The sequence below is a fragment of the Vidua macroura genome, chromosome 6 (assembly GCF_024509145.1).
Source record: "Vidua macroura isolate BioBank_ID:100142 chromosome 6, ASM2450914v1, whole genome shotgun sequence".
Classification (NCBI taxonomy): domain Eukaryota; kingdom Metazoa; phylum Chordata; class Aves; order Passeriformes; family Viduidae; genus Vidua; species Vidua macroura.
The window spans coordinates 5,215,568-5,231,926 of NC_071576.1; the positions used below are offsets into that span (position 1 = coordinate 5,215,568).

Sequence of the window (16,359 nt, forward strand, 5' to 3'; positions counted from 1 at the left end):
AAAAAAAAAGAAATTCCACAGGTGTGTTCCACAAATGGGCAAATCAAGCATTTAACCAATTGTTTGTTTTGTAGCACTTTGGATAATGTACAACAGCTGTTTCTCTCCTCTGATGGTTCTCAAACACCAAATTCCAATTTTTAAAAACCTTCACCTTTGAACCAGAGTAAATGCTTGTTTCAGCTCCCAGCCTCTGGATTTGCTATTGACTCTGTTTAAAGCAGGTTTCAGAGAACAGCTGTGGGTAAGAGAGCAGTTGGTGACAAGGAAAGTGAAAAGCCCTTTGTGCTGTGCTGACGCCTCCATACTGTGCTGCTCCAGGTTTGCACAGTGAGCAAATGGAGGAAGAGACCCTTGTCCATGTACCTGATATTTCCTACACCACCAACAAAAATAAACAAACTGTGTGCAGAGATCTTCCTTTTATTCCAAGGAAGGTCATCAAGATGTAAAAATATTAGATGAGATACTTACTCTTAGTTAGGTGCTACTCACTGGACTGCACCATGATGTAAGGGCAAAGTGGGTGCTGATCTTCAGAGGAGAGAGAAGGAGGGAAAATGCTCCTTTTTGCACAGTGTGTGTCCAGTTCCCAAATGTCAAGGTAATCCCAGTGGTGACAAGAAAGAGAACTTTTTACATTTAGTAACATTTATTTCTGCATTCGGTATCAAGTACATAAGTGCAAATATTCAGAGTCCATAATTAAGTCCATTAGGAACTACAGAGAATGTAATACAAATCGTAATAAATTGAACATGCTGGAACTTTCCAGTTACCATACATGTAAATCAGCCTGTCAATCCTTTACGACAAAAGTACTGGGTTTTGTTTTCTTTTTTTCTTTTTTTTTTTTTTTTTTTGAGTTATACAAAACTGATTACCATAAGTACTGCTTACTGTTTATTTTATTTGTGCTGGAAAACACTAAAACATCAGTCTACAATTCTATATAGTTAATAAAGATGAATCCAACCAGCAACCCAGTGACGTAGAAGCAATTTTAACTATTGCATCAAGTGCGCTAAGCAGGAAAGCCCCTAGCCACATGTAACATTAAAAGTTATAGAAGCAATGCCAATAGAAGAAGGAAAAACACTAAAAAAAAAAAATTAAATAAAGAGGTCAATATTATTTAGGCTCTCACCATCATGCACTTTATAAGCAACACAAAAAACCACATCTAGTACACTTTTCTCTTTACTATACTTTAGTGCTTGACACAAGTGATTGCAAATATTCTAAGTGCAGAAGCAGCAGGGGAAAAGCACTGCTTCTGAGTTTTATGTTTCTAAGATTATGGTGTTGAGAAAAAAAAAAAAAAGAATGATAAATTTGCAGTAAAGTGTAAGAACAGAGCTGTTTTCACTCCAGATTTCCCCATTATGCACTACTGTAGTCAATGAATTCTTGATGTCTGCTTTACTCTGCCTTTCTCTTAGCACCTGGGATTTTAGCTTGAATCCTAAAAAATAAAGAAGAAAAAGAAAAGGATTATATGGTGAGGCAGTTATTCCATTCCAGTGGTTCCCCACTTGGACTCTTGTGCAGGGATGATCTCTAGTCCACGCTCAGTGTGTTGTCTCAACAGGTGAATTAAAGTTAAAGTGACATGAGAAACAGAAGTGATGCCCATCTAGGTGTTCTTGCAGGCCTGATTTTTGGTGATTCATACAATCTAGGGATATGTTCAGTGATATTCTCCCCCCAACATTATTTCTCCATGGTCTATAGAAAGCCAGGAATAGAGTCTAAAAATAGAATTTTGAGAATAAAATTTCAAAACTTCACCCAGATCTTCTGGGGATTTGAAACACTGAAGATCATGGTGCTTCCAGGTATTTGCTTTCTGTGACAGGGTGGTGTGCTAATTCCCACTTTGGTCATTAATGCCATCAGCTCATGCAAAAAAAACCAGCCTTGGAGTGGTCAGTGGGGAAGAGAATTAACTCATTCCTTCCTGTTTGTCCTGGCCAGGTACCGTTGTGGACACCAGTCCATGACTGGGCTGCTCTGTCCACAGTTCCCCCAAGCAGCAGGGGAGGGGACAGAAGGACGGAGTACCTTAGTCTGCACTCAGCTGGGAGGGTTTCTCCCTCAACCCCTCACATTCCAGGATCTGGGAGGACACCACTGATAGGACACAGTGTCCCCAGGTCCCAGCCACCCCCAAGGCCACCACAACCTCACACAGTTGGCTGCTGAACTCACTTTGCCACGACCGTGTTTATGTGGGTCCGCACCAGCCCCAAGTATTGATCAATCTGTGCCTGCAAAGAGCAAGAGGAGACCAAGTCAACGAGGCAGCAACCAGGCAGAGCCACCCAGCCACCCCAAAAGCACTGTGCAGACAGACCTACCTGGTACTTGTCATATACAACGGGGAGAGTAAACATAGACACCACAGCTGAGGAGAAAAAGAGCACAGTGTTATGTTCCTGCAGGTCAGATTCCCCCAGAGGAGAGACCTACTTTGGTGGCAAACACGTTATCGTGCCACTTCCTCAGCTGATCCACCAGGGAGCTTTGTATTAAAAATGCACTTTGCTCAAGCCTCCCAAATATGGAATTCCCCGTTGCTGTGGGACTGGGAGCTGCACAAAACCATAAACTGCAAAGTAGCTCTAGCAGGAGGGACAGCATAACAGAACAATGAATATTTACGGGGAAGGGAAATAAATGTTGGTGGTTTAACTGAGGGGAAGACATGCCAGGGATAGGGTGTTTTGTCTAAGTTGAAATCTGGAGGGAGTTCAAGTTAAAAATAGATTTTTAAAAGAAATGTTGATTTTTTACCCATTATCAGAAGAGTCAGGCCATTGAAGAGGGCTCCCACGTAAGTCAGCAGCCACATTAGTACTGCAAACTGAATTAAAGATGGATCATTACATCACCTCCAGTGCCAGCATAAGAAGAAAGTAGTTTGCTTAACTAGCTAATATAAAGGCACATTAGCCTTTTTTTAATGTGGAAGAGAGTGGTTAAGGCACATTAGGAACTAGGTAGTTTTTCTAGGTGTATAAACCCCATTCTCTGTCCTGCTTCTCGCCCTCTTAGCTCAGCTTTCATGTCTATTTAGGGCTTAAATTGCATCCATGTAGAACTCTGCACTGAGAATGGCATAGGCAGATTTCTGCATCCAATTTTTATGATGGCAGGGGTCACCCCAAACAGGTTAAACAGAGCACTGAAGTGGTAATCCCAGGGATTGATAACACTTGAGGCTGAAAGACGGGTACATTTTCCTAAAATTCTTTACTAATTTAGGAGCCTAACCTATGTCTGTTCTCATAATGATCTTCCCTTTGCTCTAAAGGACACCTGCTTGAGTATAAGGCTAAAAATCAATAATTATTTCAGCAGAGAGTGACAGATCTTCTTCCATAGCAGGAAATGGCACCAGATGAAATCCAGATTAACAGAGGGGACTATTATTTTAAAATAATAGAAAGCATAATGCTGGGATGCTTCTAGAACTGAGGTGGAGCTAAGCTGGTTCTGCAAATTTTTACATCCTGTGTTACTTGTCAGTACATTCAAATGCCAAACCTCTAAAGTGCTGGAAACAGTTTTTAAATCAAAAAGCAGATCAACTTTCATATTTGGAGCTACACAAAACTAGGTTTCATGACAACCCTGTCAACATGGGAGGCAGCTCTTTGAAATGTAGATTGATCCTCTAGAGAGGGGTTAAAAATATTTAAAGCAATCCTACTTTTAAAGAATCCACGAGGTCCTGAACGAGAAAGAGTCTCCTCAGCTCTTTGACTGTGCTGTTGACGTATAGCTGGAGACAATCTGTGTATTTCTGGATCTGGTCCTGTGAAAGATTCATCTCCATCTCCAAGTAGGCTCTGCCAGAAACACAGGTCCCGTTACAAACCTGAGAAGTTTCCCCTGCTGCTCACGCTCATACCCCTCCACCCCATCATTCCCTCCTTCCCCGACCTCATTTCTTTGTGCTGGAGCAACGAGTTCCCCTCCCTGCAGGCCCAGGGCCAGGAGCACACCTTCTTCACCCTGCATGACCCATCTCTGGGTGATGCTGAGCTGGGGCTGTTCGCCTCCAGCCTCGCCCTCTTCCCACACAGGGCCTGGTCTTGATGGGATTTCTCTCTTTTTCTCACCTAAAGGAGGATACAAATCTGACCTGGGAGATTTCCCCACAAGCTTCTGTGCTGTTCTCTGAGCTACACCCCCCCATCCTGAGTCGCTGCTCAGAACTGGCCCAAGCGATGCAGGAGGAGCAGCACCCCAGCAAGATTCTTTTTTAGTTGTGTGTGTGTTTGCAAACCACACCAGTTCCACAACCTGGTTTACCAGCTGGTTGGCACAGCACAGGAGAAAGGATCACTGTTCTTGTGGAGCAATCCACCCAGACCCTGTGGAGAGTGGGGAGTGCATTGGCACTGCCACCATGACTTAGATATTGGGTTGCTGGAGAAAAGATATAGATAGTTGCCTTCTATGCCCAATAGATTGTGCCCAGAAACAATGCTCTTCTCTCTTGCAGGTATGCTGTATTATCAATAGTTCTAAAGAAACTCCTTTTCTCTGTTTGCTTAAAATTTCCCGTATCTTTTTGAGATAAAAATCCCATGTCCTAGAGGATGACGATTTTTGTGCTGTGCTGTTTTTCTTTCTCTCTCTCCAGGATCTAAGCCGACAGAACCTTAAAATTTTTGAGAAATGGTGAAAATATCATTGTTCCCCGCTTTATGGGCAAGAAGATCATTCCTTCTGGCACAAAAGCAGCGCTTGGGCATCACCACAAAGCCACTCACTTGAAGGGGTGGCCCTCGTCCGTCTTCTGCACGGCCTGTAGGACCGATTTGTAGATTCTGAAGCTGATGGTGGCCGAGAGGCCGGCCAGGGCCAGGTAGGCCACGACGCTGACGACGCTGAACTGGGTCAGGGAGAAGAGCAGCAACAGGAGGCTGCCGAACACGATCCCCGTCTGCTTGATGTCACGCCAGTACAACAGGTCGATAGCTGGGGGGAGAAGAGCAAATTGTTAAAGGCAGGAGCTGCAAAGGCATCGGCGGCGGCCACGAAGGGCCCTGTGTGACCCTCGGGGAGCAGCGACGTCTCTGCTCACGGCAGCACCAACAGGAGCTCCTCAGCAGGAGCAGCAAAGGGGCTTGAGCGATGGGCTGAGGAAATTACAACCGATGACCTACTTGAAATCCTTGTTTTGCTTGTGCCCGTGCCTGGGTTAGATAAGATGGATGAGTATCTCCAACCGCAGCACGGTGGGTGGGTCTCTTGCAGCAGCAAGGCAAGTGCAAGCTGGGGTTTGTGTTGTTGCTAGGGCTGTATGGAAGATTTGAACCTACCTTGCATTTACTCAGTCTGAAAATTCCAATTTTTTTTTTTTTCTTTTTCTTTTTTTTTTCTTTTTTTTTTTTCCCAGAAGTTCAAACGCCAGATGCTTGATCAAAGCGCTTTCCAGTTTTGGTTGTTGATAGATGAATGAGAAAGTTTGGGGCTAGCCACAATAAATCACTTCCCCATTCAAAGTTTTGACAATTTAATTTTGTTATTTCATAAGTTTTGAGAAAGGAAAAAAACTCCTGGTTTCACCACTACTTAATGGTTCCATGAGTAGGAAAACATTTTTCAGATAAGGCCTTCAAATACAGAATAATCTCTCTTGCTACTCAATCCAACCTCAGAATCAGAAATAAAAAAGAAAACAAAAGCACTTTCTAAATGTTATATAACTTCCCTTGTCCATGGAAGGTGCTGGTTAGAACAAAACAAGTGCATAAGACCATTCTCTACTAGTGCATTTTTACATTTTTAAAGCCGTTAACTTTTACAGTGTTTTTCACATACTTTGCATATTTTATTTCAACCTCTCCAACAAAAAATTTTAGCATTGGAGACAGCCACGAATATGGCAAAATTTTATTAAAGGATTGTGGAATATCCAGTCCACAAAGGTGAATTTAATCTGTTTACCCCCACAACCTGTTTCTGAGAGGACTCTTCATCCAGCCAGAGAACGTGCTCATGACAACCTAAACAAAACAGCTTTAATTTCACACACTGCACAAGTCCTCAAGAACAGCTTGAACACACCACCAGCCAAACAGATTTGAGAAATGCCACTTGTCAAATCACTCTGAACAAAGAGTAAATTCAGGAAAACTGCAATCTGTCGGAAAAAAAAAATAAAAGTCACCGATACTAAAAGAAACAAAATTAATCCAGCCTCTTAGTCCCTATCATCAAATCTCCAAAAATTGTGAGTCATCACGGCGTGTTTGCCTTGAGTCAATGAGTTCTATTACTCATTACTATTACACATATTAGCCTGGCTTTACAGTGATGGGCTTGAATGCAAAAATTGCTGCTGTATTACTGAGCTCTCCTCTCTTCATGCACCATTCACATCCAATTATATTCTCCATCAATATACACCATAGATGAACCTTTTGCTATTTTTAAGCGTTCAGCACCAGACCTGTGATCATGAGCACACATGACTGGATCCTGTGGGCTGTATGGAAGCCACAGGACAAGGGACCTTGGTGCCTGTTTTGGGATCCTGGGAGCTGACTCCACAAAACAGGGACCAGTCTCTTACAGATATGTGCCCATGCCTGCTTCCTGCAAAAAACCTGGGGCAGGGAGCATGGAATGGTCCAAAATGCAGTTCCAGCATTGTCAGAGCACCTGGATGAGGAGGTTTAGCAGCAGACACAGCTGTATTGCAGGACACAGCTGGAGCTCCACAGATTGCTCACAGCGGTGATGTGGTGGAGCATGCAACTCCATCCTTGCAAACCATCCTTACAAAATGGCATCCAGAGCACAAGAGTGCATGTTTGGCCGTTTTTCATATTCTTTTTCAGTAAAGGTACTTCAAAATCCTTCAGCACAACAACTGGGTGCTCCTGTCACCAGTGAGCATTGGGACAGGAGGTGTTATATTTTCTGTGAGGGTGCTGAGGCCCTGGCACGGGGTGCCCACAGAAGCTGTGGCTGCCCATCCTTGGAAGTGTTCAAGACCAGGCTGGATGGGGCTTGGAACAAGTGGAAGGTGTCCCTGCCCATGGTAGGAGGGGTGGGATGAGGTGATTTTTAAGGTTCCTTCCAACCCAACCCATTCTAAGATTCTGTGATTATTCACAACCTGATATTTTTTGTGCTCAAAAATTACTCTGAGTACTGGAAATTTATGCAAATCTGACTTTGAGATACTTAAGTAGTCTATCACACAAACCCTCAACATTAAATTAAATAGGCACAGGTTAGCTGGTGTATGTGGTACATCATCTGCTGATGGCAGAAAAAGGACACGTGCCAGGGGAAAACATTCCCTGGGACACAGGCAGTAGAGAGGCAAACAAATGAGAACTGAGACAAAAAATACAAACTGAACTCCCTGAGTCAACCCCAATTAATTATAAGATCCAAAATGACCAACTAAGCCTTCTCCTTCTGATGATCTTCAAACTCATACTCCTGCAGACTGGCAGTGGGCTGCATTCTCATGTAGAGAGATGCCAAACTGCATTTTCTCATTCTCCTCAAAAGGGAAGATGCTGAGTTACTCAAGACAGACCTGACCAGGTATGTGTATATCCTGAAAGTCATCTGTTCCTGCCATGGAATGACTGGGATATTTACTCAGCTGTATCAGGTAAGGAAAGGATCAGAGCGAGATGGACAGAGGCCAAGTGACACAGATCTGGGAACAAGTGCATGTGTGAGGTAGGAGATGAAAAAGCATCTGGCCTCTTTCTCCAGCCAAAGGAGAGCTGGGAGAGAGGGATCCTGTGTCTTTTAGACCTGAGGCAAATATCCCCATGTGCATGGAAAAAAAAAAATAGTGCCAATTGCTAGTTGGAAAATCTCAGCACAGAAAAGGGAGATACGAGTTCAATGATTTTTACATGGCTCTCCCAGTGCCCAGGTCCATCCTGGGAGCACACTCCCCTCACCCACAGCCTGCCAGGTCTGTCAGGATTCTCAAGGGCAGGAACAACATCTGCCTTCTCCTCATCTCCCTCGAAGGGATGGAGCTGCAGCACTGCTGCCCTATCCAGCTGTTCGGGTGGGATTTGATGTTCCTGTAGCCATTCCTCCTCCTCTCCCTAATGGAGAAGGGGCTGAGCCAAACCTCTTTGCAAAAGGTGACACAGGAGGGAGGTGAACCTCAAAGATCCTTGGGCAGGGAAGGGGAAGAAGGAGAATCCAGAACTAGAAATCAGTGGAGACTTGGGAAGACTTTGGCTGGACAGGCCTCAGGGATTTGAGCTGTGTCAGTTCCCCTGGAATTTAGATGCTGCTAAAAACACCCGAGCTACACTTGTCAGAGCCATGTTTTCTCTTTCAGTTGCAGCTTCAGTCACTTCAAAGGCCTTTTAAATTATTGGAATGGAAAGAATAGAATAGAATAGAATAGAATAGAATAGAATAGAATAGAATAGAATAGAATAGAACAGAACTGACTATTTCAGTTGGGAGGCACCTACAACCATCACCTACTCAGCCTGACCAATTCAGTGCTGACCAAAAGCTAAAGCATGTTTTTGAGGGTATTTTCCAAATGCCTCTGAAACACTGACAGGTTTGGGGCACAGACCATCTCTCTAGAAGCCACTTCCAGAGTTTGACCACCCTCTTGGTAAAGAAATGCTTCCTTGCTGAGACAGTAGTTAAACATATTTTTCTCCTACATTTCTTTACCTAAACAAATCTCCCTTAAAAGCAGGGAGGGGTGCTCCAAGTGCAGAATGCCCCAGCTGGGATCCTTTGCCTGGCTTCCTTAGAGTGCCATTTTCTCCTGTAACCATTAACACCAGAATCAAAGAACCTGCCACATCAGTGTCTGGTACTGTAAATAGAGACCAAGGGGCAAATGAATCAGAAATTTTCTCATTGACCACCAGGTGAACCCAGACTTGCATCAACCTTCCTCACATACTTTCTTTCTTATTCTAAACAGGAATTAAAATTAAACATGAGGCTTTCCAATGTTGGAATCTGAAATGCAGGGAATTCTCAGAACTTTGGGCCTGTAAGGCAAAGCTTAGAATTAAACACAGGATTTGATTTGAGACCTTGGAAGAGGTTTCCAAACTTAGGTGTTAGAATCGTGAATGTGGATTTATAGTTTAAAGCAGAGACACATTAAGCTAAGTAGAGGAAAATTTAGAGTTTTAAAGTACAGTACTGTAGGTTTGTGTGTCATAACACGATTGGCTAAGAAATCTTACACTGTGCATGAGTCCTTAAGACTAAATATTTAAGGATTGGGTCAAAACCATAAATATCCAGTGTTTTATTGGTTAATAAATCCTTAAATGGTCTTGTAACTAGAAGTCTTGTGACTTTCTGAGCCATGCAGTGAAGATGTGAGCCAAGCTCACCCTTCCTGCCTATGTAGAAGATAAGAAAAATAAATCACATAATCAAAAGCAATTCAGAGTCCTGTCTCTAACTCACTCGAAATTCCTTCACAAATCCCTGCAGTCTACCACACTCATATGCCTGCTTTGAGTTTTATCTCACCCTATATTCATGTAAAACTGATTAAGATACCAAAAAACTCCTCCCAAACACTCTCTGACCCCATGGGTTTAGTGTCTTTCAACAGGTCACTAAGTACAACCAGTGCCTGAGCCTTTGCTGAAGGGCATCTGCCTGTCCCTGCCTGTACCCCTTCCTTGGCACACTGAAGAAACAACCAGCCAGGCTCAGAGCAGCCTCCCCAGAACATGGGGACACAGTGGGAATGAGGATGACAGGGCCAGGAGTGGAGCTGGAACTGCAGCTTTCACACACACACACTCCTCTGCAGAGCCACTCGCCAGCACGTGCCAGCCCCACGCTCGGCCAGGCTGAGACAGCTTCCAGCCCAGCTCTAGGGTGGGTACAGCATTCCCCAGATAAATTAAAGGACAGAGGATACCTTACAGTAATAATTGAGTGCTTTGGTCAACCAGAAGGGAAAGAGTAAAAGGCCCTAGTGTGGTGCAGGGTCCTGCAAGCACCACGTGTTTTACTGGGAAGGGGTGCGCGTGTGCACGGTGCTGCCCAGACCCCACCACAATGGCACAATTCTGAGCAATGCACGCTGAATATTCATGAGGCTGGAGGCTGGTGCCACGTGAGGCTGCCGATGTGTGATGTGCATGCAATTGGACAGGGGCTCAGTCTGTTTGGCTAAGCAAGATCCACTCCCGAGAGCCAAAACGCCAACTTCAAACCAGCCAGTTTGCAGCGAGGATTTGCAAAAGGGGTTTGGGCACTGAAATCAGCCTTGGCTTCACTTGAGGGTCAGGCTCCTTCTGTTTTGAAAATCACTACTGTAAAATGCTGCCCATGCCCATTAACATGCAGAAGCTGTTCTGCTGTAGCTTTCCATGATCTCCCTTTAGCCTCCTGGAAGGAGGGAACCAACTTTGCACTGTTAACAGTACAACTCACCAGAAGTCCGAGTCATTTGTGAAGGTATAAAAGGACTCTGAGTTTTGCCAGGACTGCCTCAGACTCAAAACTATTTGCAATTATTAAGGAAGATTAACCAGCCATCCTTAAGACAGCAGCGCTGCAGGTCACTGCCACTGCCTTTGAAGAATTTTTCTGGAGAATCGTGTCTGATGAGCTGTTTGTCTGCAAGTATCACCTGCTTGTGCTTTTTAACTCATAGCAGAACTTGCAAAATGCTACTCAAGTCATCTTCTCATTGCAAGATTTTTCAAGGGTGCCAAAACAGTGCTTTAAAGCCATACTTTCTGGCAGAACCTCATCTGGATAAACTAATGGGATCCTGCATTGGGGGCCAAGTCACAGACTAGCAAAGGTGAACTCTGGTACAAGAAACCACCTGCTAATATGAACAGCTGGTAAATACCCATGTTTGTGGGGCAAGCTGCAATTAACCTCACAAATGTAAGAAGCAGCAGCAGCAGGCAGTGCTTGTGCCTGCAAGGAATGGCTCCCTAGTGCCCAAAAGCTCTCACAGCTCTTACCATGGCTTGCAGCAGAAAGTGTTTCTGCTCCTATTCGTATCAAAAAAGGCAGAAAACAGATGAGGGGGATTGAAAGGGCACTGCTAAGGTAGACTGACGAAAAATGCTTCTGATTCCACTCTTGTTAGGATCTGGAAAAATGAGGGCTGGGCTTTGGGGGTTTTCGTGGTCCCCAGAAGCCTCGTGGTGTGGGGCAGCTGCAGGCCCAGCCTCCTGAGCAGAGATCCCAGAGGGAGAACAGAGGATCCAAACCAACTTGTAGCTAAAATGTCCTCCTGCATGGTTATGTTTTCCAAAAATACTTTTGTAGGAAAAAATGGGAATATTTGCATTCCATGTCTCAAATTAATGAAAATTAATGAGCAACAAAGCAGAGACTGGATAATTCAAGTCTTCTACAGCTTCTCCTCTGAAAATCTCTGTTCTCTCCTTCTAACTTTGCAAGTTTTTCTTCTACTGCAACAACTGTGTGAAAAATGATAATGCAAAAAGCAGCATTTCCATGGAAGTTATTACAAAAAGTGTGAGCAAACCCCTGATACCCAGCCTTCAAATGAAGCCCAAGGGCCTTGATGATTATATAAAAGGTTGTATGCTCTGTAGTACACTACTAGCACATTTGGAAGTGATCAAACTGCCCTTTCCACCATTTCCACCACCTGCTTAGGAGGTAAAATCAATGGGTTGTACTGCTTCACACTCTGTCTAATAATAGTTTTTAAGAGAAGTGAGAAAAACCTCTTTGCACGCAGCATTTACTTCCACACACAGTGTAATATTACAACTTCATAAATATAAATTACTTCATAAGGCATTTATCAGACCTTCTGGGAGTGAAAAAACCAAGAAACACAATTTAAGAAGAACAACCTTGTTTGTAGTGCTGTCACAAAAGTATTTGACAACAAATGAGACAATGCTGTAGGTTTTGAGTAGAAATAAATACTGCTTGCACTCAAAGCAAGCCCAGTTTGCAGGTTTTACCACAGGCTGCAGGACCAGCCTTTCCCTCTCCTCTGCAATGAAGGATCCAACGTGGACATTGCCCCCCTCCCCACAAGAGATTTGATTCTAATGCAATACAGATGGATACACAGTTAATGAGCAGTCTGCTGCCTTCAGGAGACTGCTGTGATGAACAGCAGAGCCAAGAGAGGGTATCTGTGCTCTTTCACGAGGCATATCTCCTGATCCTTCATCTCCAGCCTTGAGGAATCTCTCCATGCCTCTACCTCTTGTACACACTCTGACCATTAACTTCCTGTCCTCAGTTCAGCTTTATAATTTATTATCCACCTGTTTCAAGGTTTAACTTGAAAGGTCAGACCTTCTTAGTCCCCAGAGTCTGACGAGAGGAGACCTGGAACAAGAATAAGATCAGGGAAAAGGAAAACCTTGATGCCTTCCATGTTATTTCCTACAACATCTGCAAGATCAAGATGTGAGCAAAAAAGTATTGATGGATTGCCTTATGTGAGGCACCAGAGTAGGCTTGGGTAGACAGGAGAGGACTGGCAGTAAAAGAGGATTGTCAGTAAGAAATCAACCCTACAACCACTCCACACACGAGTCTGCTGTAGCATTTATTATTATTAATTATTATGTGATTGTCGCTGCAATTAATGCTTATGCTGTTGTTATTTTCATTTTCATGTGAGAGATGCTTTAAGAGCAGGATTGAGCACAGCAGCAGGAGAAACACACAACTCCTGCTCATCAAACTGTATCACTGCCTGCCTTGGGCAGTTCCTGTGGAGGATGTTATGGCTCTCACCTTAATTGGGCAGAAACCAAGGAGACCAAGCAGAGCCTCTGAATGCAGGCTCTGAGCACACATAATGCTGTGGAAATGTGAAGATTTTCCTCAGATGCTCCTGGACCAAAGGAATAGACCTGTGCTCTCTCTTAGATTCTATCCAAATATTCGAAAATCTGCAGATTTTCAAAATAAGTGGTTCAGACCTATGTTATTTATAATTAAATATGATGTGGAGAAAGTACCCCTTCTGATATCATAAAAGCCTCACCAGAACTCACTTCCCAAGGACCTAATGAAAACAAAAGCAGCCCTCCAACATTGCCTTCAGCTATTGCCCCCTCATTACCCCCTTGATGGAGTTTAAATTAATCCTCAGGGAACACCTCAATATACTTTTACTTTGGGGGAATTTTCACCTTGTTCTGGCAATGAAAGAATATTGTCCATCAGTGCTTAAAAGACATGGCTCTGAGCAACGTGGTCTGGTGGAAGATGTCCCTGGCCACGGAAGGGAGGTTGGAACTGGGTGGTCTTTAAGGTCCCTTCTATCCCAAACCATTCTGTGAGTCTGTGCTGGCACAGCAGGTGTGCAGAGCACATTTTCTCACCGATTTCTTTTGCCATCAACAGGAACGTACTGGAAGAAGAATTGATACAATTTCTGCATCAGCGATCAAAAAAAAAAAGAAAAAAAAGCAAGCAAATCTGAAAGTGGTAAACAATCTTGACAAATTTCCTTCAAACTTCACAGGAAATCATCTGTAAAATTAGGAAATAAACTCCCCACAAGTTGGTATAGTTTTATGAATCTGTGAGCTAAATTGGTTACAGCAGGTGTTGAGTTGGTACCAGGGTTTTAGCCCTACCAAGATCCAACAGAAGAAACAAACTCTGGGGCAGATCTTTATCAAGTGGATCCCAGCTGAGAGATCAGCCCACAGTATTTTCAGTAAAGCACTGAAGGTACCGACTGGCTGAAGTTTTATTCTCATTATAAAGCTGTAATTAGGCAGACTTCACAACTGTCAATAAGATTACAGATTAACTGCGTGCAACTCCATTATTGTCATCTAAATTCTTTGTCAGTCTTAAAGTGAGGAACATCACCATGAGAAGCTGCTGCAGCTTCCCATCACCCTTTGGAAACCAATGGATATATCAACCAAGTAAGGAAGCTGGCTCTCTGAAAACAGCTGCCAAGGAATGATGATCAATAACTGCAGTCCCAACAGTGTTATGTCAACTAGATGGATTTGATGAAGTCTGCAGTCCTTTTCCACATTAAGTTATAATTATAATGTGGGTGATATTTAGGATCATTTCTATGAACACTTCACAGGCCTGTGTCTCTGGATCTTTACATTTTTCTCTTTTAATAAATTCTGCAGAAGGCTGAAGCTGCAGGAGCAAGCCTGACACTTATGACCAGCCAAGAGCTGGCATGTAGAAGGAAGAGTGGAAAAGGGAATATTCATGAGGACCAGTGTACTGACGCCAAACAACTCCTCCAAGCTGGGGTGCAAACTTGGGCACCGATCTCCTGATCTCTTCTCTGTGGTGCCCAGCGACAGGACCCGAGGGAATGGCTGGAGCTGTGTCAGAGGAGGTTTAGACTGGATATCAGGAAAAGGTTCTTACCCCAGAGGGTGTTTGGGCACTGAAAAGCTCCCTAGGACAGTGGTCACAGCACCAAACCTTACAGAGTTCAAGGAGTGTTTGGACAATGTTCTCAGGCACAGGGTGGGATTGTTGGGGTGTCCTGTGCAGGACCAGAAGTTGGACTTTGACAAACCTTGTGAGTCCCTCCCAAGTCAGGATGTTCTATGGTTTTATGTCCTTCCTAATCCAGAGAACGTCTCCAGCAGGGTGTGAACCTGCAATTCCCCAAAGCCATCTGTGTCCTGCTGAGCTGAGCCCCTGGGAAAGGCAAGGGGACCTCCCTTCACCTGCAGCTGGAGGCTGCCCTCGCCCAGCAGCTCCCGGTGGGAAGCTGCGCGCTCTGTCACGCTCTTGTGTCACACACACGGCTGGCACAGGCTATAGGCTGTTCCTCCAAGGCCCACAGCCACCAGCACGCCCAGGCAGGGACATTTCTCCTCACACTCATGCATTATGCATGGCTCCATCCCAGCCTGCTTCAAATGCATCACCTTCCAGTGCAGAGATGACTTGGGCGTAGAAGTCGCTGCAATTCCCCAAAGCCACCCGTGTTAATATTTGGAATGAAGCAGATGCCCAGCAGGGGTGAGTTACTGTCCTGCTCACCCAAGGGCTGGATCATGATCTACCTTTGCTCTAATCCTGCTGTACCTGCAGGATAGGCAGGTAAAAAACAGTAATTTCTAAATCAACAGCAGCAGCAGCTGATTCACTGCAAGGGAAATAGCAGCACCTCGACTGAGTGGGGCAAAGCCAAAGACTCACCAAGAATCTTTGCAGCTTCTCACAGTCCCCACCCGATTTTACACCAGTTATAAAAGTACCATAGGATCAATTCAATGATACAGCTAGTTGCAGGCTTGGTTGTTGAGTAATCAAAACTTGTGTTAACCTCATTGTTGAATCTCCATAATTTCCATAAAAATATGCTCTGTATTTACTGAGGTTTCTCTCTGCATCTGTTACACTCACAGACACATTCCAGACTTTTCAGGGAGGAACCATAATTCCATTGACAATCAAGCTGGCAAAATTATACAACTCCAGATTTGCACAAAACTGATATTCCAGGTTGAGACAGAGACCACATGAATAATAGATATTAAAGGAATCAATGAATCGTCTTTAGTCTTCATTCCCCTGAATTTTAAATTTCCTCTATTTTATCTGGGACTGATCAAAGAATTTTGATGACAGAAATAATATTCTATGGCTATTTCATGTTTTCTGCAGGATCATTTTGGAATCATAAAGCACCACCCAAGGAAAAGAAAAAAAATGCAAATGCTGTGGAAGTGAGGCAAGTGATTTATTTTAACTGCGTTGATTTTTCAGACCTGGGATTTTTTTTCAAATCAGCATGGGACATATTGTGTCATTCCATTTTCATCAAATCTACCCCACTTTCAAAAACGAAAACACTGAAGAAGAGAAACCCCACTATTATTATTAATTAATAGTTAAACAAGAGCAGCATGCCCTTCGTTATTCCCCTTTTTTAATTTATGATTTTTCTTTTTCTGATGAGAAGGAAAATACTCAGTTTAGTTCTAAAAACAGGTGGTTCAGCAATCTGACTCAGCAAGTCAATGTTTTTATAAGAATCAGTGAAATACTGAGCATTTTTGAAGAAAAACCTATACCCAAACCCCACCCTAGGAGGAAGTTCATCTGCAAAGCTCAGGTGAAAAGACCCTAAAGTTTGGTTGTGACTCTCTCATTTGAGCTTAATGAACCCCACAAACACATGGAAAACCCTTGCCCTTCATTTCGGTGTGGAAAACCGGAGCTGCTGGAGCCTGGCATTTAACAGGTGCATCTGTTTACTTTCCAGCTACTCATCTTCCTTAAAAAACCCTCAGTCCCTAAATACAATTAGATGCTGAATTGAGATTGCAAAAATATCAAGCTCCCTAGAGACAGGCGTCTAAAAGGTCTGTCCATCCCCACCCC

General features: G+C 43.8%; 1 protein-coding gene across 3 annotated transcripts in view; it reads right to left on the reverse strand.

The window, feature by feature from the left end:
• Positions 1-629: 629 nt before the first annotated feature.
• Positions 630-16,359, reverse strand: part of RTN1 (reticulon 1) — a 118,112-nt gene continuing 102,382 nt past the window's right edge. For all 3 annotated transcript variants that reach the window (XM_053980990.1, XM_053980991.1, XM_053980992.1), the window contains 6 exons: positions 4,785-4,992; positions 3,716-3,854; positions 2,797-2,866; positions 2,361-2,407; positions 2,212-2,270; positions 630-1,465 (listed from right to left, as the gene is read on the reverse strand). In XM_053980990.1, coding sequence (XP_053836965.1) covers positions 1,423-1,465; positions 2,212-2,270; positions 2,361-2,407; positions 2,797-2,866; positions 3,716-3,854; positions 4,785-4,992 — 566 coding nt within the window. In that variant the 3' untranslated portion in view covers positions 630-1,422. The remainder of the gene's footprint in view (positions 1,466-2,211; positions 2,271-2,360; positions 2,408-2,796; positions 2,867-3,715; positions 3,855-4,784; positions 4,993-16,359) is intronic.